The sequence below is a fragment of the Patagioenas fasciata genome, chromosome 2, assembly GCF_037038585.1.
Source record: "Patagioenas fasciata isolate bPatFas1 chromosome 2, bPatFas1.hap1, whole genome shotgun sequence".
NCBI classification, from domain to species: Eukaryota; Metazoa; Chordata; class Aves; order Columbiformes; family Columbidae; genus Patagioenas; species Patagioenas fasciata.
In genome coordinates, this window is record NC_092521.1 from 144,542,270 (window position 1) to 144,565,346 (window position 23,077).

General features: G+C 38.1%; 1 protein-coding gene across 6 annotated transcripts; it reads left to right on the forward strand.

Annotated features, from left to right (window-relative positions):
* Positions 1 to 145: 145 nt before the first annotated feature.
* Positions 146 to 22,376, forward strand: KRIT1 (KRIT1 ankyrin repeat containing). 6 transcript variants are annotated; one of them, XM_071805132.1, is made up of 18 exons: positions 146 to 254; positions 1,178 to 1,420; positions 2,171 to 2,289; positions 2,706 to 2,865; positions 4,243 to 4,335; positions 5,239 to 5,368; positions 7,377 to 7,620; positions 7,913 to 8,028; positions 8,455 to 8,598; positions 9,659 to 9,815; positions 10,077 to 10,184; positions 11,832 to 11,988; positions 14,428 to 14,579; positions 15,215 to 15,381; positions 17,472 to 17,559; positions 19,210 to 19,416; positions 19,731 to 19,847; positions 20,657 to 22,376. In XM_071805132.1, the coding sequence occupies exons 3-18, from the start codon at positions 2,188 to 2,190 to the stop codon at positions 20,723 to 20,725; spliced, it is 2,211 nt and encodes a 736-aa protein (XP_071661233.1). In that variant the 5' UTR covers positions 146 to 254; positions 1,178 to 1,420; positions 2,171 to 2,187; the 3' UTR covers positions 20,726 to 22,376. The 6 variants fall into 6 exon arrangements, with proteins under 6 accessions (XP_071661233.1, XP_071661234.1, XP_065687371.1 ...); XM_071805133.1 differs by having other exon boundaries at positions 1,178 to 1,371; XM_065831299.2 differs by having other exon boundaries at positions 1,178 to 1,249.
* The last annotated feature ends 701 nt before the right edge of the window (positions 22,377 to 23,077 follow it).

The window sequence follows — 23,077 nt, forward strand, 5'->3', positions numbered from 1 at the left end:
CCGCCCGCTCTCCCTCTCTCTCCACCCGCGGTCAACAACCGGCGGCAGCAGCAGCAGAAGTTCAGGCCGCCGACCCGGAAACTCATCGGCAGCCCAGGCCCGCGGGGCTCCGACGGGAAGCGGATCCGCCGAGCCGGGGGAGGGAGCGGGGCGGGGACGGGGCGGAGCGGGACGCGGGTCGGACGCGGGGCCTGGGCGCCGAGCGCAGCGCGAGGATGCGGCGGGGGAAGCGGCCGCCGGGACCACCGAGGAAGGCAAGGGAGGGAGGAAGCGAGCGAGCGGGGCCGCGGCGCTGCCCTTCACCCCGGTGGGGCGGTCTCGGGGACGTGGGAGCCGCTCCCGCCCCGTGGGCTGCAGCGTGAGCACCCCTCGGGGGGCCGGCTCCTGGGCACGACCGGGAAAGTTCGGGGGGCGTTTCCCGGCTGTGAGGCGCGGAGCGGCGCGGTGGCTGCCGCCGGGGCGGGAGGTGCCGGCGCTGCGGGGCCGCTTGCCGCCCGCCGTGCTGCTGTGTCGGCAGCCGGCTCCCGGCGTGCCGCGGGTCTCGCCGTGCCGAGGCACCGCTGCGGGGCAGCCCGAGGCCGCCGCCGCTCCCTGCGCAGGGCCTGCGCTCGGCGGAGCGGGCGGGGTGTGGCCGTGACCCCCGGGCAGGTCGGAGCCTCCTCCTGCCTCGTCCAGCGGGCCCTGGGCTTCCCGGCGGGGATCGTCGGCGGCCGTGGAAACAGCCCGGCCGAGGCGTGTGCCCTACACCTGCGTTGGGATGGGGACGCGGTGTTGGCACCCGGGTTTGGGCAGGATCAGTTCACCGCGGATGACTTCTGAAGCTGGTCATCTTTATTGTCACACCCTCGTAACCCCATCCTTCTTCATCCGCTCTTGTTTTGTTTTGTTTTGTTTTTCTGGAGCCATACCCAGGGAGCGTGGCTTTCCCACCTGCCCAGAAGGGATGGGTGTTTCTTGTTCTTTTCAAAACTCCTAATATCCCAAAGTATAAGCTCCTACAAGTCAGCACGTTCCTTATTTAATGTTTCTAGATGCTACTGAGAACCAGATCAGTGGATGTTTCTATTTGGATGTTGCTGGTCAAGTACCACTGTTAAATAGTTAATGTATTTCTTCTAACTGAAGGTGTAAATGTGCATGCTGTTATTTATGTTGGGTTTTTTTAATATGTTTTCAGAAAGTCTGATACCAGTAAAAACACTGGACTGAGGGCATGGGAATCTGAAGACCTTTGTTTCTCCTAAAAGAGGTGACGAAGCTAGAAAGAGTAACCTTAAAAAACTTCGTGGAGGGATTAATCAGCAAAAAGCATGTGCTCACTGATGATATGGGATGAAAGGGTATTCATTTGCAGATGAAGAAAATGTTCAGGTGGAACATGCTGATGGCCAGACATGGCCTTCTTTCTCAAATTCGATAGGTGAAGTGATTTTGCCTTAGGTGTCTTTCCTTGTCATTTTCATAAAACTTTATGATTACAGGAATTGTCAGTTTGGGTTAAGTGAAAGAGTAAGCAACGTTTTATCTTAAATCTAAAAACCTCTGCTCACTTTTTTGGAAAGATGTATTCCTTTCAGAAACTCTGTGTTTGAATGAAATGTGCACCAGTTTGCAGCCCCACTAAAGTAAAACTAAGTAAATGAATCCATGTAGTAGTTTATCAGCTTTATTACTTGGGCTGTAGGCAAGACTGTGACTACTTCTGGAGCGGGCGGAGGAAATCAGGTATTGTGTTTAAATCCCTGTGGAACTCGTAGAAATGCAGTACTTTGTCATCACACATTTTATAAATTACAGTGCTTGTCGCTTTAGAATGGTTTTCTTTTTCAATTTCATATGTTTTTCAGAGTCCTGAAATTCTTTGGCCTTTTCTCTGGCTCACAAAATGGGTTAGATAGTTACAGAGTGTGAAAATACATAGATGATTTTAAAAGTGGCTTAGAAAACAAGATTATTTATATTCAGTCTATGTGATATAGGATTTTCCCCTCTAATGAAAAAGAAGCAGAATTATATCAGCCATTGGTATTTCTCCAGCTAAAGAACAATAAATGATAATGCAAAGAGTCAGTGGATATAATTACTGCATCCTGAAGTTTAGTGTGCTGTTGGATTTTTTTTAACTTTTTTTCAACTGAACCTTTACTTGCTGTTTATTCATTGTTTCCAGTGCTAAAATAAGGAGAGATGGGAAACCCAGAACACATTGGAGATGTGTATGTTGCTGTGATTCGTCCAAAAAATACCGCCAGCCTGAATTCTCGGGAATATCGAGCTAAATCCTATGAAGTAAAATTATTTAAATGTTTTTATTTTTTTTTTTTTATAAGTTATAGTAAATATATAATCGTATAGCAGAAATCTGGCAGTAAGATTGCTCAAATAATGTCTATGTGTGTCATATACCTACTATGCATTGCCCATTCTTAAGGTATTTGAACACTTTATGGTTTTGTAATATTCTTGTATTTCATTTCAGTTCAGGGCCTTTTGCCTTGCAGATGGCTCAGTACAAGGGTGAAGCCCTGTCTTTTTAACCTCACTGTTATGGAGGTCATTCTGAGTTCACCATCCCATTCCTCCACAATAAATACTTTTATCAATTTTGTTACTGCTTTTAAAGAGGTACAATAAATGTAAAAAGAAAAAGTTTGTGCCTGTTTCAGTTGTGCTTAAACTCCTTTGGTTTCATTATTTTTTGAAAGATTTTGTTGCTTGAAGTTCCCATTGAAGGCCAAAAGAAAAAAAGAAAGAAAGTTTTGCTGGAAACTAAACTACAGGGAGGCACTGAGATAACTCAGAGCATCTTGGATTATGTATTAGAAGCCACCAAACCAATTTCACCAGCCAACCAGGGTATTAAAGGTAAAACCATTTTAATGTGATCTATTGTTGATAGCGCTATCAAAATATTTTAAAAATTAAATGGCCACAGAAAGGTTGTGCAAAAGCATGAAATGGGTTTAAAAAAAGAAAGCATGTTTTGAGGTTCACCAAAAAACCCCAAGCTAACTATGCAGCTAAAATCTTTAATTTACCTTTGTTTCCCGTTACCTTCCGTCTCTATAAAATGCTTACTAAAAGATTTTTATTATGTGAAACTTTGCCTGTCTGTACTACTTCACCTCAAATTGAGAATTATTGCTAAACTTCGGGTAAACCAGATTGAAGTGTTTTTTTTATCCTTAATTTCAGCTAAAACTTGACTTGAACTAGTGAATTGATTGCTTCTAAAGTCTGGTCGAAAGCCAGCATTGTTCAGTAGACAGTTATCTATATGAAAATATTTCTGGCATAACTGAATCTCTTACAGATAAAATTTAATTAATACATTTTCATTGTTGGTGCATAGCTGGTCTAGCAAACAACCTCACACTTGTGCTGCCAAAAATTATTTTGGCCAGCATATTTCATTTCCAGATTGGTATAAACTATACTGACTAAAGCACTTTTTTTGCTGTGTACCTCATCTCTGCCTTGTAAGTAAGGTTGTACTGGGAAGGTCATCAGTGCGGACAAGATGATGCAGTGCTAACAGTTTAGAAAAGGAACAGCTGGTTGCATGGTAAAATGTTGCATGTGGCAATAACTGGAGTTGGACGGACTTAACAAAGCTAGTTGAGCAGCAAACATGAAATAATATAATAGCATTAATACACATAGAAGAATGCCTAGTAAAAGCAAAACCCTTCTGTTTCTTGCACAGTTTAGGGAGTTTAAGTTGACTCACATAGAGGACCCGAGCATTAATATGCACAGTTTAGTGTGTCATCTGCTAAAATATGCAGCTGTAGTCAGAAAAGCAAACAAAATGCTGAATTCTGTCAGGGTGGAAGGGAGAATAACATGGAAAATCCTGTCATACCACTATCTGAAAAAAAGCATTCACCCTAATGTGGAATATAGCATGCAGCTGTGCTTTACCATTTCAAAAAGAATCTTGTTTAACTTAAAGACATGTGGTTTTGGAGAATGAATGCTACGAAAAATCAGGGGTGTAGAAAAGTTGCTATGAAAAAGGGGTACAGTCATGTCATTTTACGCGTTAATGGGTATATGCATATTTATGTTCTTTGTTTTTCCATATATATTTAGATTTTCTTAGTTTACTTTAGAACTAGCTTGTGATAATCAGAATTTTTTCTTCCTCGGAATTAGGAAGATTGAGTCTGATAAGCTTTTGGATAGCCCACTCTAGATTGGTTTTGTTGGTTAATTGTTTTTTTTTTAATACTGTGCTAGGAAAGCGTGTCGTGTTGATGAAGAAGTTTCCTCTTGATGGAGAAAAGGCAGGCCAGGAGGCATCACTTTACATTGTTCCAACTGTTGTGAAAGGTAATGTTGAGCATACTTGCCGAAGTTGCACCCATTTTAGGAGAAGTTCAGCTGAGGTTTTCGTAAGAATTTTTATGAATATGCTATATATATGGCTTTTTCTGTATTTATGCATTAAAAATTGCATTCAGGTGGAAACCCCTCTCTGAATACTTCAAAACTTGAAAAAGTTACTTTAAATTAAAGAAAAAACCTTGTTTTTAATGTGTTGCTTTGTTTCTGTAGTGATAGCACACTTCTGTTCTAATCTGTATTTGTTCACTTGATCATATTTCAAAACATGCATTAGCATGTATAGAATTTGCTGCATGAAGGTGTAAGGAAGACATCCTGTTCAGTTCAGCGTTTTTTACTCAGAGAAGAATGCTTATTAAAGTATGTAAACAGTGGTTTGAATAAGGAATGGTGAATAAAATGTTTGGAAGGCAGAGTAAATTGCTTGTCAGGAAAGTACTTTTTAGAACAGCCTGAAATAAATATCTGTCTGCTTTTGGGGAAGTTCCTTCATTTTTGCCTTACTGATAGGCCTGAAGGATAAAAACGATGAAATAAATACCACTGTGGAGTTACCAATAGCAATAAATACCTCTTCTCATCCTGAGTCCTATTTTTTTTGTGACAACAGTGTACATTTAATATTAATTGTTCACATGAAGCTGATCACACCAATAGAATAGTATCTGAATACTTCAAGGTTTTTAAGGCTACCCTTTTGAGTTGTGAATTGTTACATGAGGATCGTATGTAATTTCTATAAATTATCATTTGGAAAATGTAAGTTAACTCTGGTCTGAAGTTAGAACATACTCCCAATTAGTTAGGAACGTGTAACTACAAACAATGCAGAAGGAAAAAAAAATATTCTTCTCACTGATGTGTCTTCAGAGTATGTTTTCATTTTAGACAACACGAAATATGCATACAGTCCTGGATGCCCTGTGTTCTACTGTTTACAAGACATCATGAGAGTCTGCAGTGAATCCAGCACTCACTTTGCTACGCTTACTGCAAGAATGTTAATTGCCTTGGATAAGTAAGAAATGCCATCAGTAAAAATACGTTAAAATAGAAGTCAAACAAGATAATTTGCAGATGTAGCACATAGTTTTTATAGCATTTTTGTGAGTAAGAAGGAAACCATTGTGATATCATGTTATTTTCTTCATGTTTATCAGAAACTGAAACCTTGAAACAGATTTCTAAATCTTTCTAAAAATCTTTTCTCAAACTCCGGAAGGGTGTCCTTATCTAAATCAAGTCGCTTTTTGGAAGTTCTTGCTCACAGTGAATGTTTTGGAAAATCATATAAAATATGATTAATCTTCTATAAGTGCTGTAATTGTCATCGTTAAGAGTATTTGCCAGTGAAGTAAAAATATCCTGTTAATTGTATACCATTAATATTTGCATTTAAATTAAACCTCCCTTTAGAAAGGGAGTGCATCTTACTCAGCCCTGCAAATTTATTTGCAATAGGGAATTAACTTTCAGGAAGGTAAGTAGTTGCTTAGCCAGATTTATAGTAGTTTGAAAATTGAATATGTGAGCAATACTTTTGTCTTTTTTATGTACCTTTAACAAAGAAATACGAGCTATGTATGATCTTATTTGCATTAATAAAGTTAGCTGAAACTTTTGGCTAACATGAAAAATTACAGTTACAGGCTATTACCTAAAAAGGTTCTGTGTTACGGGTTTATAGTTTATTAGTAGAGTTGTAATATTTCCATGTATACCACCGTGCCAGTTCTATTTATTTGCTGCGTAATTAATGCCTTCAGAAGCTCAGCTTAAAATATGTTACAAGCGTTGTGAGAGAAGCCTTGAAAGTGTACTAGAAAATAGTTTATACTGATTATGTATAAATCCGTCAAAGATCCAAACTACCCTAAGTAATTTATCTACCAACTGTTTAGAGAAAATCCCTGAAAATACCCCAGAGAGGGAAGAGGGTGTTTATAGCACAATGACCAGAATTTTACAGTTCTTCTTTCCAGCAGAACTGTGGCTAAGTGAAGGGAATTTAGCTTTTGCAGCACATGATAGCTTGGATCTGTGATTTAAAAATTCAAGCATCTGCATTTTTCTGCCATCCTGACGTGATTGTGGAATGGTCGTGATCCAAGTGGTCTGGTGGTGGGTCTATCTTTTCAAAACATGTACTTCTCTTTCTTCTATATTTCCAGGATAAATCAGCAAAGTACAGGCTGTGAGAAAGTACGTGCAGAAACCTAAATATAAACTTGGCTTTGGATCATTAGTTAAAATGAGCCCTATTCCACAAAACATGAAAATGAGTTAGCAATTTGGTGAAAATATATTTATCCCAAAATTGAGATAAATAGCTTGTCCTGAGCTCTGTGTTGTGTTGCAGATGTGGCAGGAAAAAGTGCAGCAGGTGCACAGTGCTGACGTTCCGCAGTAGCTCTGAGTACGAGGCCTGTGAAGCCCATCTGCACAGTCAGCAGGAGTGAACTTAGAAGAGAAGAACCTGCAGCAGATCTTTGTGAAGAGGCAGGTGGTAGCCTATGTGAAAGAGACTTAGCGGTTTGGAAACTGGACCTTCTGATTTTTTTGCCTATTCCCATCTCTCCCTAACGAAACACATGACTTAGAAGGCTGAAGTCAGCAAAGATACTGAAACTTCAACTCACCCGTAGAAAAAAAGTGCTTTAAGTTTCAAATACTGATAAACTGAAAGTAGACGAAACGTGACATATGAGTGTGGTTAAGTGTTTTGGCTATAACCAATGTTCCTCTTGCCGTTGCTTATAATTTCCTTTTATTAGAGAGTTTGCATCCGCAGGAAATGTCTTTGAACAAATACATTTGCTTAACTATATTTGGTTAAAAAAAAATTCAAGTTTGGGGGTGAATTTAATGCTATAAAATTGGCTGTGCACATTATAGGTTTTTTTTTTTACATGAAAATGTGTGATTGTCATACATGCAACCCTTAATCAAACAAAATAATGGATAGGCATGTCCAAAAAAGTCCTTACCTACCTGAAAATGAATTATTTGCCAATTCTCTCCTGCAGGTGGTTGGATGAACGGCACACCCAGTCTCACTCCATCCCAGCTTTGTTCAGGCCATCTCCTCTAGAGAGAATTAAAACAAATGTAATAAACCCTGCCTATGCTATAGAACCTGGTCAAACAGAGAGCTCATTACACATGGGTTATACTGCCCTGGAAATAAAGAGTAAAATGTTGGCACTGGAGAAAGCAGATATGTGTATCTATAATCCTTTGTTTGGATCGGACCTTCAGTATACGAATAGGGTAAGAACTATATTTTCATTTTATGTTTGTGAAACATATATACATTTTCATTTTGCAATTAATTTATTTGATACAAGCGTGTGCTTTATGTTTAAAATAATCAGATTTCTTTATTGCACACTTACTGCTAAACGGTTTGTCAAATCCTCACATTTGAACATAATTCTCTTTAATTATAAAATGTTACTATAATAACTTTGGTTTCAAGAGAATACCTGGCCTGAATGGGGGATTCTTTAGCCAAATCTCAGTAGGATGTGTTTTCAGTTGTGTTTAAATTGTGTCTTCACAGGTTGACAAAGTGGTAATAAATCCATACTTTGGTCTTGGAGCCCCAGATTATTCAAAGATTCAGATTCCTAAAAGAGAAAAGTGGCAACGCAGCATGAGCAGTGTCACAGAGGACAAGTATTATGTTACATTCGTTTTTCATTAACAGATAATTTTGTTATATTGCAGCAGTACTTGGTAGACTTGGTCAGAAGGAGATTCGTGTTACTTTAGGGCTTTACTGTATAAATACACTTTAAGAAAATCTGTTTGGAGTCTCCAGTTACTCAAACACAATAATTAAAGAACGGATCAAGAAAGGTTTAGATTATAAACGTTAGGGAAGCATTTCCTAGCATAATGAATACACCTGTGGCTTGACTGGTGCATGACTTAAATACTAGTTGTATGACTACTAGCATATTTTAGCTGTGTGAGCATTTTTATTCTTCATATAGATCTACAGTTAGTGCTATGTTTTTTAATTTTTAAAATGTTGATGTTCTCAACTACTGAAATATTTCTGAACTGTGTTTTCCTCCCGTTTCCGTTTTCAATTCGTAGGGAACACCAGTGGGTAGATGATTTCCCTCTTCACCGCAGTGCATGTGAAGGCGACTCTGATTTACTAAGCCACCTCCTGGATAAAAAGTTTTCTGTTAATCAGTTAGATAGTGACCACTGGGCACCTATCCATTATGCGTGCTGGTGAGTCAGATAATATAGTTCTGCCAATCAAATGCATTCTTGCTGTCATGATTCTTAAGCGCTAATCACTTATGTAATTTATCATAAAGACTCAAAAATGAAAAGTCAAAAAAACTAGACTTTTTACACTTTGACTATAATATATGTTAGTGTTAACCTTCTGAAGAGAAAGATTGCTTCAGGTTTTGAGATAATTTCAATGTGAATGGTTTCAGAGGAGACCAAGCGTGGAGATTGTATTATCAAACACTTATATCTTGCCTCATATCTGTCCTGAAGCATCTGTTCTAATTCGTGGTGGAGGCACTGTGTCTAGCTTAATGTGTTAACTTCTACAGTCTTCGTTGCTTAAAGGCTGTGAGCAGTTTTACAGCACAGCAGTAGCTGAGCTGAGCACATACTGGTGATGGTCAGGCTTTGGAAAGCTGGATTAGGTGAACTACACAGGTCAACTTGTCTGACTGTACCTAATCATTTAATCTGTAAGTGCTTTCCTCGGTTGTAAAAATGCTTTTGTTTTATGCGAGTTAGTCTTCTGTATTCGTAGTAGCATCTGATGATACGAATAACATGAAAATCATACTTTTTTGTTAAAAAAGAACCTTATTTGATTTTTAGTGTTTGTCAGAAAGTTGGCATAAACATGATGCATGAGATTTACCAGTTGTCAGCGTGAAGTTTAAGAGTCCTCAGGATCCATCTGCATGACTACCAAAAGTTTTACCCTGATTCTCAGAAAGATTTTTTTTTTCCTGTAATTTTGACGCAACTCAGTTTTGCCATGATTGAATTTCTACAACTACCCAAACTTAGCCAGTGTAGAGCAAAGTTTGGTTTGTCTTTCATGAACCAAATAAATGGTTACTAGACCAATGGTTAACAAAGAAGTGCAGAACTGATACTAATTTCTACAAACTTACTAATATTCCATTGTCTTTGATGTTATTTCAGCACTAAAAACTCTTGAGCATGGAAACATACTTTTCCATATTGAGGACCACCTGAAAAAAGATTTTATTTTACAGTTGCTGTGTCTCTTATGCTTTAATTCTATCTGCAGGTATGGAAAAGTTGAAGCCACTCGAATGCTGTTGGAGAAAGGGAAATGCAATCCAAATCTTTTGAACGGACAGCTTAGCTCTCCTCTTCATTTTGCTGCTGGAGGTGGGCATGCCGAAATAGTACAAATTCTACTAAATCACCCAGAAATTGACAGAGTAAGTTCTGTTTGTGTATAGAAATAGCAGTTTTAGCAACAGTTTCTAGCTTATGTATGTGAAATATTTGGTGTCTGGATCAAAATGTGTAAACACAACGATCCTGTTGAGAGATTACAGAAAAATAAATATTTTTCATTACCTCTACTTTTCCCATTTTGTATCAGTTATAAAGGATTTTATTATCTAAAAAAAATTGTATGTGTTTACTTATCTCCAGTGAAAGCAATGTATTATCAGTGTATCTGTTTATGTTTGTAGCACATTACTGATCAACAAGGAAGGTCTCCACTGAATGTCTGTGAAGAAAACAAACAAAATGAGTGGGAAGAAACTGCAAAACTGCTGAAGGAAGCCATAAATAAACCTGTATGAGTTTATTTTCTAAATAGTTTAGAGTTTATATTTCATTTACACTAAACTTGTAGAAGAGCTAGGCTCACTTATGGCTGTTATTGGAAATATGCAGTATGCTGATATTGTTAGTGCAAATATTGACAAATGGACACTGTCTCCTTAAATGTTTCAGTCTATTACTCAAGAAATACATGTAAGACTTTAAACGTGATGTTTTGATTTACTTGCAGGAGCATCACGTCAGCTACTGATTTTATGTCTACTTATGATCATACAGCCATCAGCTTTCTTTATGCATTATCATCTTAAATGTTGATAAACAGAAGCATTCGGCTGACTAAACGTTGGCTTCTACATCTGTTAGTCGGTGTAGGTTTCCTTGGCACTCACGTGAGATCTAGCCAGGACAGTAAACAGAAATTACGATGCAATTCCTCTCATCCTGCAGTAGATTTAAAATTAGCCAAATGATATAAACTCACTTGTTTCTTTTCTTTGACTTCAGATGCAACTTGTACCTCTGTAGGTAGGTGGCAGTAAACCTGTCAATTTTTCAAGATACTTTAGATTATCTTCATTTCACTCTAGATGAATGAATCTTCCAAAATTATCCATGAATGAGTTGACCTCCTTTATTTTAGGGATCTTATTATGCAGCTGATCAAATGGGAGATGTTTGTTTAATGATTCTAAAAGACTAATGCACACAGTTTAAGTAGATTGGACAGTGTGATAGGTGATATCGTGTTGTCACTTATTACTATTGAATTAATACATTAAAATTAAAAAAAATATAAATTACTGCAATAGGAGTCACAGTGACTATTGCACCAAAAATTAGACTGATGTTTTACATTCCAGCCTCATTTTCAGTCGTCATTTTCCAAATCATTAATCGTTTTTTTCCAGTTTTTAGGAACTCAGTTCTTGACAACTAAGTAGATTTGAAGAAAGGAAATAACAAATTCCTGCAACTTTTTTTATTCGAACAGCTGAAACATTTAACCTGTTAGAGAGTTGAAAACAAGAAGTTTCATTGATTTATGGCTCATGTGTATGCGCTTTAAGCACCTGATTTATGTTAAAGTACATCTTGCAGGAGGCGTACTCTGGGCCCACATACAATTCAGTGACAGCTGTGGGAGTTCTGAAGGGGAAAATTATTTCATTTTAGAAATATTATAGAAGTGCTAAAAGATGTTAGTGAGATTTTATTCCTGTTGTACTGGAGTCTGTGTGAAGGGTGGTGCTTCCATCTGAAAAATAAGTCTTCTTAGTGTAGACTAATGAGTGGAATCATTCCTAACCTGCCAGTCATAGTTAGGTGGACATTTTGGCATGTGCATATGTAGTTCAGCCCGGATCCCTCAGGAAATTTTTAAACACGTACTTGCCTTTGAATTCAACAGAAATGAAGTCCTCAAAATATCAGTAAGATCTTTCTTGGAGTTATTGTGGCAAAAAGCACAGTATAAAAGCTTGCACAGGACATGAAACAAGCAGTTTTGATAAAGAGTAAATATGCAGGAGTTGTGCAGTATTATTTTTCTCAGCAATATAGATGATGCTGAATTATGATAAAATAGCTTTCCTCTTCAGAAGCACCACAGAAAGGATTTTAACAAGTTTGTTGTTTAATGTGTTCAAATTTTTGTGTAGTATGAAAAGGCACGCATTTATCGTATGGATGGGTCATATCGCTCTGTTGAGTTGAAACATGGAAACAATACCACTGTCCAGCAGATCATGGAGGGAATGCGTTTGTCTCAAGAAACTCAGCAGTACTTCACTATCTGGATCTGTTCTGAGAACCTCAGTAAGTAACAAGGAAGTTCGTGATACTTGAGGGTTTGTCATAGCTTTTTTATTTTTGTTTGCCTTTAGAAAAAAATAGTATGTTCTTAGGAAAACAGGAAGCATGCTCTCTAACAGTTGTGTATTAACCTCTTAGCTTTTAAAAGTCATCCTTCAGGAGTTAATTTCTGTCTGGACTGCCTGTTAATAGACTTTACCCTCCTGCCAGAGACTTTGTAATCCCTGTATGTGTCTTTCTTTTTATCTTTTGCATAGGGAGTAAAACCAGTTTCTCTGTTCCCTCTGTTTAAGCTTTCAAATAATAGATCGACTCCCAGCCTTTACAGCTCGATGTCTCTGAACTGTGCTTTCAGAGCTATAGAGAGCTGCTCCATTTTTGCCGACATTTTGGGTACCCCCGATAGGTCTGACCCTGTACCACTGCAGCATCTAGAACGTATTTCATCCGGGAAGTTGAGGCGAGTCCAGATTGCCTTTCTGGTATAGGACACCTCTGTGATCATAGTCTTTACTGCTCACTTACCCTGATTTTAGTGGTATTTTTCTTCCCAGAGTTTTTGAAATTGGATGCATATAGTTGATTTTACCCATGTTTAATCTATTTAAAACTAATAATTAAAGCTGATTAATGTTGTTTTTTTTATTAGGTCCTTTAATCATATGAATTTTCATGTGTTTTGCACCAAGATAATTTTTGATAAACAAGTTTTCAGATAGATTCGGTGAGAGGGAATTGTGATGGAAAATATAATTATTATATTTGCTCTATTTTTTTGTATTTCTGATCTAAATAGTATATTATAGTTTGAGATATGTAACAAAAGATAAACACAACCACGAAAGAGTCAGTGATTGTGTTTTGTCAGAAATAGTAGTAAAGAGTACTGCTGCAACAAGATAGCTATGGGACGCATTATAATGGATTTGCAAAGCGCAGTTCAGGTCTGGCATGACAATGTGACAATACCGTTAACACAGAAGCCTTGTATTTAAAATTTTATTTACTGTTGTCAATCTTCTGCTACACTGTCATTGCTACTTTTTTTTTTAATCTCTAAGTATTGCAGGAAGTTTTTTCTTCGTTCTTTTTTCATTTATTTCTCACAGTGTCATGCCATTTGCCTTTTTACTTTGCCATATGACTAATATAACCCTCAGTTAAACATAATGTCTGGAAGAAAAGGAAGTGTTTGAGTGTTAAAATCTTGCTGTTTGTGCCTTTTCTAAATATGTACATCAAGTTTTACTTAAATAATTGAAGTATTTCCCTTGCATTTGAAGGAAAGAACTCACTAATACATTGTTTGCTTAAAAACAAGTAATTCTCTATATCTAGAATCACAGAATAGTTTGGGTTGGAAGGGACCTTCAAAGGTCATCTAGTCCAACCCCCCTGCTATGGGAAGGGACATCTTCAACTAGATCAGGTTGCTCAGAGCCCCATCCAGCCTGACCTGAAATATTTACCTGAAGTTTGAAAATGAGTCAACTTCTGATTTACAGCTTCAAACAACCAATGGACAAGTTTTATTATAAAATGTATTTCTTGCAGTTTGTGTACAACTGTAAAGACTGTAGTTTTGTTTGTAGGATGGATAATGTTTTTCTGTGTTTGAATGGAAGGTGGATAAGTTGAGTGAACGGATTATTCTCAGTCAAAAGATGTTGCTCTGTAATGTGTCCTTTGAAGTTTTTCATATGATGTGAAATGTCATAATGTAAAAGCCAGAGCAGTGAGGGTGAGGCACATATGACCTTCTGTTAATAGTTCCTCACTACTAGAACACAGGCAAGCAGTAATCACAAGGACAGTCAGGGTGGGGGAATGAGCGTGATGGAAGGTATGGACTCTAGTGCATAGTAGGGCTGTAGTCAAAAGCTGTGTTGGTTTCTCAGCTCTTGTATACAGTAGAGAGCATGGAACATTGGATGACTGCAGCCTGTTTAGAATCAAGATGTTTCACAGATTAAAAAAAAAATTATGTCTGTTCTGAAAAGTTTATGGTTTATATATATCCAAAAATGGAAAATACATTTATAAGATAAGCTATATCTGTATTTTTTTTGTCAGAAATAAGATTATTGGACTTTATCTTTCTCTCATAATATTTGTGACAACAGTCTCTAATGTGCTATTATTATGTTTTAAGGTCTGTCTTGGTATTACATTAATTTTGTAAATACCACTTCACTCTTGAGAAGCTGAAAATAACCAGGGTGCATCACTAGTGCATTTATTGAACTGATGCTGAGAGTTATGGTAATAAATCCATATTTTCAAAATCTTTTTTGTATAGCAGTTTGTGAAACATAGGGGAAAATGTTTGTTAATGAGTCCTCAGTTTCAGCTACTCTGGTTTTGTTGCAGCATTTAATCATGTGTGTGTGTGTGCGCGCTGGGTTATTCTGTTTATTTATAGACAAAACCTGTTATTTTCAGGCCTCCAACTGAAGCCATATCACAAGCCGTTGCAGCATATTCGAGACTGGCCTGAAATATTCACTGAACTGACAAACTTAGATCCTCAAAGGGAAACTTCACAGCTTTTCCTGAGAAGAGATGTGAGACTTCCACTGGAAATAGAGAAAAAGGTCTGCACTTGGAAGTGATGGCATGAAATCATGGTCAGAGTCAGGACACTTTGACCATCAGCTCTCAGTGTGTTTAATGACTATAGTAATTCTCAAACTTATTCAAACCAGACCTCTCCTTTTCTGTAATAGTTTGAGTATTCAGTTTCTTCTCTCCCTCTTGCCTTCTCACCCCTTTCTCTTTTCTCTCACTCACCTTCCCAACTGTTTAGTTTTTGTAAGTATATGTGCCTCAGTCTTTATCTATCATACAGCTAAAAGCAACCTACCCAATTTTCTTTCTCTTCCTTGTGCTGTGATTTTCAGATATTTAATTGGTCAATTTCAATGGTGTATTCAAACATATTATTCAAAATGGATTTATGGGGGGAAGAAATAACAGATGTCAGTATTTCTGTGAACCTTTTGATTTGGCATTGTATGCTAGTCACCTTTAGTTTGTGTGTTAGATCAGTGAAGTGTTGAATTAAGACAAAATATGACAATTTTTCTATTACAAAGCGTTACCCCAGTGTTCACTTCAGCCAGGATCACACCATTGTCTTCTGTCTCTGAATCAGTGAGAAATTGTATTTATAGTTTCTGAGCTTATTTCCTTTTACAAAGAAATAATATCATTTAAATCTTTTTAACAGATTGAGGATCCATTGGCTATTCTTATCCTTTTTGATGAAGCCAGATATAATTTACTGAAAGGTTTCTATACGTCACCTGATGCCAAGCTGATCACACTGGCGAGTCTGCTTCTACAAATAGTCTATGGAAATTATGAGAGCAAGAAACATAAACAGGGCTTTCTAAAGTAAGTATATGTGTTTAAAACTTAAAATCATGGTGTTAGATTAAGTATTTTTGGATAGCACTTATTATGGAACTCTGAAATTTTAGGTATGGTATATTATTTTTCTCCATCACTGAGCTCTAGTTCTCAGTAATCACATAACCCTCATGGCATTAATAGAAACTGGACATGAGGTCTGAAAAACATATTAATAGTTGCAGTCTCAAGCAGAGGAATAGAGGTTCTGTATTCTGTAAGTCTATATTGAGATAAAATAATATCAAAATGACTAACAGTATTCATGTGAATGGAGAGTTGTGACAGGCCTGAGACTGGACAATGCTGAAGAAACATCTTACTATGTCCAGTTAGACCAACCTCTGGGATTTGCTTTCCTCCCTCTTTGAGGAGGACAGACCACGCAGAAATATTCTTTCTGTTCTCTCATTTGTACGTGAATACTAAATTGGTATGAAACACAGCACCAGTAGGGCTCTACCAGATGGTGCTTTTCTCTCTCTTTCTCTCTGCTTGCCAGCACAGCAGCAGCTGAACTGTTCTGGGATGTGGCTTGTTCCTCCCACGTTCATTTCCACGGCAGCATCTGAGCACACCAGGGTGCCAGTTCTCCACTGTGCGCACCGTCACTCCACCCACTACCATATCCACCTCCATTCATTCATGCATCAGCAGCTGTGCTATTCTGGAATGCTGGTACACTTCTCAGCTCCTCTCATTCGCAGCATCAGCTGAGCTATCTTGGCTTCTTTTTTGTTGTTGTATTCTCCACCATCATTAAATGTGGGTGCTTTTTCTGCTACAGTTGCGTGGGCTGCCTCTGGAAGGGCTGGCTGTGCTGCCTGCACTTGTTCATTCCTTTCTCTTCCTTCTGGTAGGCGTAGAGTCTGTACCACTACAGAGTAAGCTGGATGAATGACCTCAATGACTGGAAAACTTCTGGGTGGGCTGTTCAGCTGTTGACCCATCTTGTCCTGCAGTTACACAGTTGGTGGTTTGAGCATAAGGAGAGCTGGGTGTAAGTGGGAGTGCCTGCCTGCAGGAGTGTGCAGTTAAACACAGCTGGGTTTAATACAGAACTACCCCCTGCAGAATCCCAGCACCTGCAGGGCAGTGTTCATGTCCATACTGAGGCAAATCAGCAGTGTGGTTCCAAGGTGATCCTGCTCAATGGAAGTGTTTGACTCAATAGACAGGACTAGTTGGGTGGGTGTTTTGGTATGCTTTCCATCCATATTCAAATAAAGATGTTGGAAAATACCTTGACTTGTTCTCATGCAGACAGATGAAGAGATTTATATACTGATTTTTTTTTGGTAGTTGACAAGTGTTTATTTAGAGACTGGTCATTTCAAAAATATATCCAGGCTGTTGTCTGTATGAGAGTATCCTTGGCCTTAAAGATCTGGATGCATCATTCTGTGCAGGGTTTTTCTTGTTAGATCATATGTGCAGTTACTAACAAATGTAGTTTAAAAATGACTGAATAGGTTGCACTACTAGGTTTTTGAGATTGTGTGTAAAGCAAACTAGTAGAGGCTTCTTTTTAGTGTTTTTTATTTGCTGTGGGTTTTGGGGTTTTTTTTGTTTGTTTTTTGTTTTGTTTTTTAAAGGCAAGCTATATAAACAGCTTCACTTTCATGTCATGTAATATGTGACTTTCTTGTGGAAATTGACTGGGCCAAGTCCTTGGTGGTGCCGAATACAGCATTGAAATGAAGAGTATGTATAAGTTGTCGTATTTTATGAGTATGTGATATCCTGGTGTAAATGGTTATTTGTGTATAATTTTGGCTTTCAAACTGGAAATCACCAAACTGGTCTGTAATCAAGAGTCACAGGTTCTGCTGCTAGCATTTGTTCTCCCTGCTGTGTCTGTGATATATAACACAAAGCTGGATCTCCATTAACTCAGAACTACGCTGCCTCTTAGGAATCTCAGGAAAGCTTCTCAGCTGATGAGGCAAGATAGAGTAGGAGCTGACTGTCTAACTCAGTATATGACTTGAATATACAAATTGGCAGACATTGTTCTTTCTCCCTACTTTGTTTAGTGAAGAAAAACTTCTTCTCTGCTTTGTTTTTCCTCTTAGTGAAGAAAATCTGAAATCTATTGTACCAATCACTAAACTAAAAAGTAAAGCTCCTCATTGGACAAACAGGATACTTCATGAATACAAGGTGAGGTAAATAATCAAATAGTAGTAAATCCTGTCTGAAACATGTTTTGACTGTTTGGTTGCCAGTTAATGAACAAAAATACTGGTATATAAAGCTAGAAATATGTATGTTCTCAAGTTCTGAGATGGGTTGTTGGAATGCTGTTTTTCCTGTGCAGTTACAGTTGATCTGTTTTTTAGAAGTAAATATAATTGTCATCTGTACATTTATGTTCAGTGCTAACCATGTATTGGGGGTACTGCCAATTCAGGCGTACATGTAAAAAAACCTGCTCTGACTTGTATTTCACATCTGCTTGTAGTGATGGATCCACAAAGTTCTTTTTTCCAGTGTAACTTGTATCTTCTGATAGTGCTGCTCCTTTAACTACAGCAGTTAATTGAGCATAATTATTAAATGAGGACTTGGGCTGCTTCTGCAGAAGAAGAGATCTAACTGAGGGCTGTAGATTCCAAGTGGAGTCAAGGCACCCAAAGACAAGATTTGTGAGGTGTGTAAGGGGGGCAGCTGTACCAGCTGGCTTGCAGCACTCAGTGTTGCTACCAGGAAACGCTGCAGAGGCACCCAGGGCGTGTTTTCAGGCCTTGCCCCTCTTTTGAGATGTGGTTACTTACTCATCAGCTTTCTCTTGGTGCCTACACCTTTTTTTTGGTCAGAAACCAGCAGATCATTCCTGTTCTTTCCAATACAGGTGAAGGAGGGGATGATGGTGGTCTTTCTGAGACAATGGTATAACAGAGTAGTCTCTAGTCTTTCTTGTACCAGATAATATGTAAGAATGAGCATAGCTTGCTTCTGCTTTTAGGCCATTATTTGGAGGTGTGGAGTATGGGAGAAGGGGAAAATAATTGCAGTCTTTTGTTCCAAAGATATTAATATATATTTTACATTTTAAAAACGGAGGTGTAGAATTCAGGTAAGCCGCAATGCAGGGTGTGGATCCAAAGAGTTCGGTCCCATCCACCACACCCACAGTCATGGCCTCCTCACTGTTGACAACTTGTGTTCTCTCTTATATCCATGCCTTCTCATCTCGTGTGTGGCCCAGCCAGGTTTTTTATTTATTAGGATACTTTACATTGGTCTATTTTGAGGCAGGAGCACTCTAGCGACCCTTTGTTGTGACCGTTTACTGAAGAGGAAGAAACAAAAGCCTATCTCATTCTGAATGAAGGCTGCACTAAAGAAATCTTCACATCTGTTTTGCTTGGAAAAGAAAAAAAAAATCCATGTTTTTGAGAGGGCTCATCTTCCCATGCCTCACTGGATTGGATGCTTTAAAGGAGGAAGAATGTTCAGTTTTATGGATTGTGATGCATTTAGTGTCGGATGGGTGCATGGCTGCTTATCCGTGATGAGTCCAATGTACTTCTAAGAGAGACAAAACTATGGGTCCCTACGGAGGTTCAGGGTCTGTGGTTCAGATTTCCGAGGCTTGTACAGGTATTTCCTTTCTGCCTCACGCTCTTTTGGTATTTGAGCCTTTCTGTGGCCCTAGGGTTTAACTTAGATGTAGGAAGAGGGTTGCTGGGAAAGCACTTTGGGGAATACTCATTTAGTGGGAATTCCCACTAAATAATGGATTTTCTTTAAATAACCACAACTGGTTTGGGGAAGACTTCTTGATTGCCATTGTTCTTTTATTTCTAGAATCTCAGCACCAGTGAAGGTGTAAGTAAGGAGATGCATCACCTTCAGCGCATGTTCTTGCAGAATTGCTGGGAAATTCCTACTTATGGAGCCGCGTTTTTCACAGGACAAATATTCACCAAAGCAAGTTCAAGTAGCCATAAAGTCATCAAAGTGTATGTAGGAGTAAATGTAAAAGGGCTGCACCTCCTCAACATGGAAACAAAGGTCAGCTGGAGTGAACTGCCAATTATAACTGTTAAGATTTATTCTGTCCTCTTAAATTCTTTGTGCTGATAATCATTTCACATCCAACTGTTTTGTTAAACTTGACTGTGAAGACTTCCAAGATTTTAAGGTCTTTATAAGGCACTTAATAATAGGAAGCCTTGTATTTTTCCACTTCACAACTTTGTAAGCTACAATTAGATTGTGGAACATACTGTTCTGAGTCAGAATCCTGTCTAATTGGATGAAGAATAGTTAAGTTTGTAAGTATGGAGAATATTTTCTGAGTGACAGTTTTCTACATTTCACTGTAGGCTTTACTCCTCAGCCTAAAGTATGGTTGCTTTATGTGGCAGTTGGGAGATGGAGATACATGTTTTCAAATCCACAGTCTGGAAAACAAAATGAGCTTTATTGTGCATACCAAACAGGTAAGCATTGTCATTTTTTATCTTTTATGTTGTATTTTCATCCTTGATGTTGATTATTTTTTTCCTGAACTAGATACATGCCTCTTATCTCTTGAGATTGACCACCCTTATACACTAAAAAAGAAGCCCAAGCCAACCATCCCCTTCCCCCCAAATTATCTTAAAACTTTCTTCTTAATATTTCAGAATGTTTGCTTATTTTCCTAACCTGTGAAGCCTTTAGGGTTCAAAACACAGAAAATACATCTGTAATCATTAGGGTAATTTTTTTTTTTAATTGAAACTGTTGCATGTGCCCAATCCCTAGGACTCTAAGGATAGTTTCAAATATGATGAGAATCACAGATTTAGAGCGGATAACTTCGCTCTCAAAACTAGCAGAGTTTGATATTGGATAAAACTGAGGATCTGTGAAGGCAGGGTTACAAAGCAACTTCACCGCAGTTGGTACCAGCAGCTTCTGCTAGTGTTTGTGGATGTCTGATGGAAAATGATTGTTTTACCCACAGTCCGCATCAGTGGTAATATGCTGTGTTAACAAGCGTGACAAAATTACAGCTGTGTCTTGCATACTTTGACAGTAGTTGGTTTTGATTCTTATATATTAAAGTGGTTAAAGGGGCAGTGACTGAATATTTTGAAAAACAATTTTGATAGCTGAGAAAAATCTAGGTTGTATTTTTCTTATCTCTAAAATGATGCAACTTCTAACCTATTATTTTTATCTATTTGCATTTGTCATGTGCTTGATTGTATCAATGCATTGCATTTGAAATACTGATAGAATTTAATTGTATACCTTTATATAGGCAGGTCTTGTCGTAAAACTTCTGATGAAATTAAATGGCCAGTTAATGCCAAGTGAAAGAAACGAATGATGGAAATGAACAAGTTACGAAACAGCATCTGATGGCTAAGCAAAAAAGCAACTTATTATAACAGAAGACTTCCATGTACATAAATTTTACACAATGGAAAAGTCAATTTGTACAGTTTTTTAACTTTGTACAGAAGCTGCATGGTTTATTTTTTTAAAAAACTCTACAATGTATCTATTATTTTTATAAATATTTTTGTGTTTCATATATAAGCTATTGTAGGGCTTCAGCTTAACCAGTAAAGCTAATGAAATGTAAATGGTTTACTGAGTTGGATGAGCATGAATCCAGGAAGGCTTTTGTTCCCAGAGGACTGTGGGTCTGCCAGTGCCATTGAGCAAGTCTCAGTTAACCTGTTTGCCTTTCATGTCTTTCTGTGGAACATCAAAAAGGTTGTATATGTTACAGTATTTTGTAGACTTTATTTTTAAGATACTGTTGATAAGTATGCTTGAAAGACCAGTTAGACCTTTGAGCAATGACTTTTGATAAACTCTTGTTTTTTATTTGGTTTCTGACAAACATTGTAGCTGGCTTTATTTTTACTGTTAACTTTCTCGTACTTTGTATTCGTATTTATTCTAAAATACTGCATGAGGATGTCAAAAGGGAAATACTTTTAAGTCATTCGGAAGCCATATTAAATGTTTAGCATGCTTGTTTTTTAAAGAAATAGATTTTTACATTTGCTGTGCAATATAAAATGTGCATATGGAGGAGGAGAAGATACAGATTTACAAATTAATCTTTCTCAGAGGACTTCAGAAAGCTTAATAAATCTTACCCTGGATTGCAACACATATGCAGTTACGAAAACTCGTATAGGAGGTACTAAGTTATTTCTGTTAGACTCATTTTTCCTACTGATTGATTACTTCATTCTCTTGAGGCTACAAGCAGTGCAGGATGCAGGAATGAATATTTATTTTGCAGGAAAGTCAGATACAGTTTGCAAGCATTCTGCTGGCTCTTAGCAGTCAGGATTGGGTCTCAATAAGCTGGATCCCAAGTGCAGTCTGAAACATATCCTTGTATGTTAAAATAGTATCCATAACACAAATCTTCAAAATTTCTGGTTGTATTTCAGGGTTTTAAGTGCACTTGACTATTTCTTCCATGTAAACTGCATGCTAAACGGGTGTGCAATATTTTGTAAAAAGAGTTTTTAAAAAAATAAAAATTAGCGCTTGCTTCTAAGCTTTCAAATAAAAATTAAAATGAATGTTACCAACTGTGCTGTTGTGTAGAAACTTTACTCATACCTTACTGCTAGTAAGTGCAGTTTAAGAAATTAAAGTAGTAAGCAGTTAAAAAAAGTGAACAGGAGACATTTTGTAATCTTCTTAGCACGCTATACTTTTCTACTTAAAATTCACTGGCATAAATAACAGTAAATCTTCATGGACTGTTATATTTTATTTAAGGTAAATAACACAACAGTAAGGTCCTTCATAGTGCATCCTTGCTATCACTTGGCACTGTTACCACAAATATACTTCTCTACATAGCACCTTGTTAGAAAACTAGAGGAAAAAAATATTAAAATGTGTGTCGGTTGCATATTTAACAATACTATTGATATGCCTTATTGCTGTATAGTCCTTTCTGCTAAATTCATATTTATTACTACCTAATAAATTGTTTGCAACAAGCCATGTTTGTTGTTGTTATTATTGCAGCCAGCACCAAAGTGCCAATAAATGTGTTCCCAAGCAGGTGTTATTTGTGTAACAGACTAAGCTTTGCAAGGTACGTGAGAAGATCAGAGAGGATCATAGGGAGAGTCCCCTGATGATGGCAAATTAAGGCCGTGTACCTCAGAAACCACTCAGGACATAATCCGGAGTCCTTAACAGCAAGGGCCCAGTGTTGCAGGCCGAACAGGGTCCTGGCACCTGGGGACGGGGGAGCTGCTGCCGACTGCTGTGTCGGAATGCGAGGACAGCCCTTTCAGCTGAACGTGGGGAAACTGAGCATCGGAACAGGCAAACCCAGCATGCTAGAGACAGACCACTAGTAACAATCCTCCTACCAAACAAAAAAAAATGGGCTACGAGAATGACAAGTTTGAAAGTTATGCCATTGTAAGCAAGAGATACTTGCTTACCTCGTAGTGCTTAGCTAACAAGCACTTTATAAAAAGGCAAGTCACCGTATAGTTGAGGAAGCAAAGGTTTGACGGTAGAATGCTCCAGCCAGGGACAGTAAAGCAAAATAACAGCTGAACATTTAAAACTGTGAGAAACAGGCACAATTGTATCGAGTGGGATGACTGATCACCAGGCTCGGGTGCTGACCTGAGCACTGCTCACCTTTCCCAGTGGGGGCCTCGCTTCGGGATTGGTGCCTTTT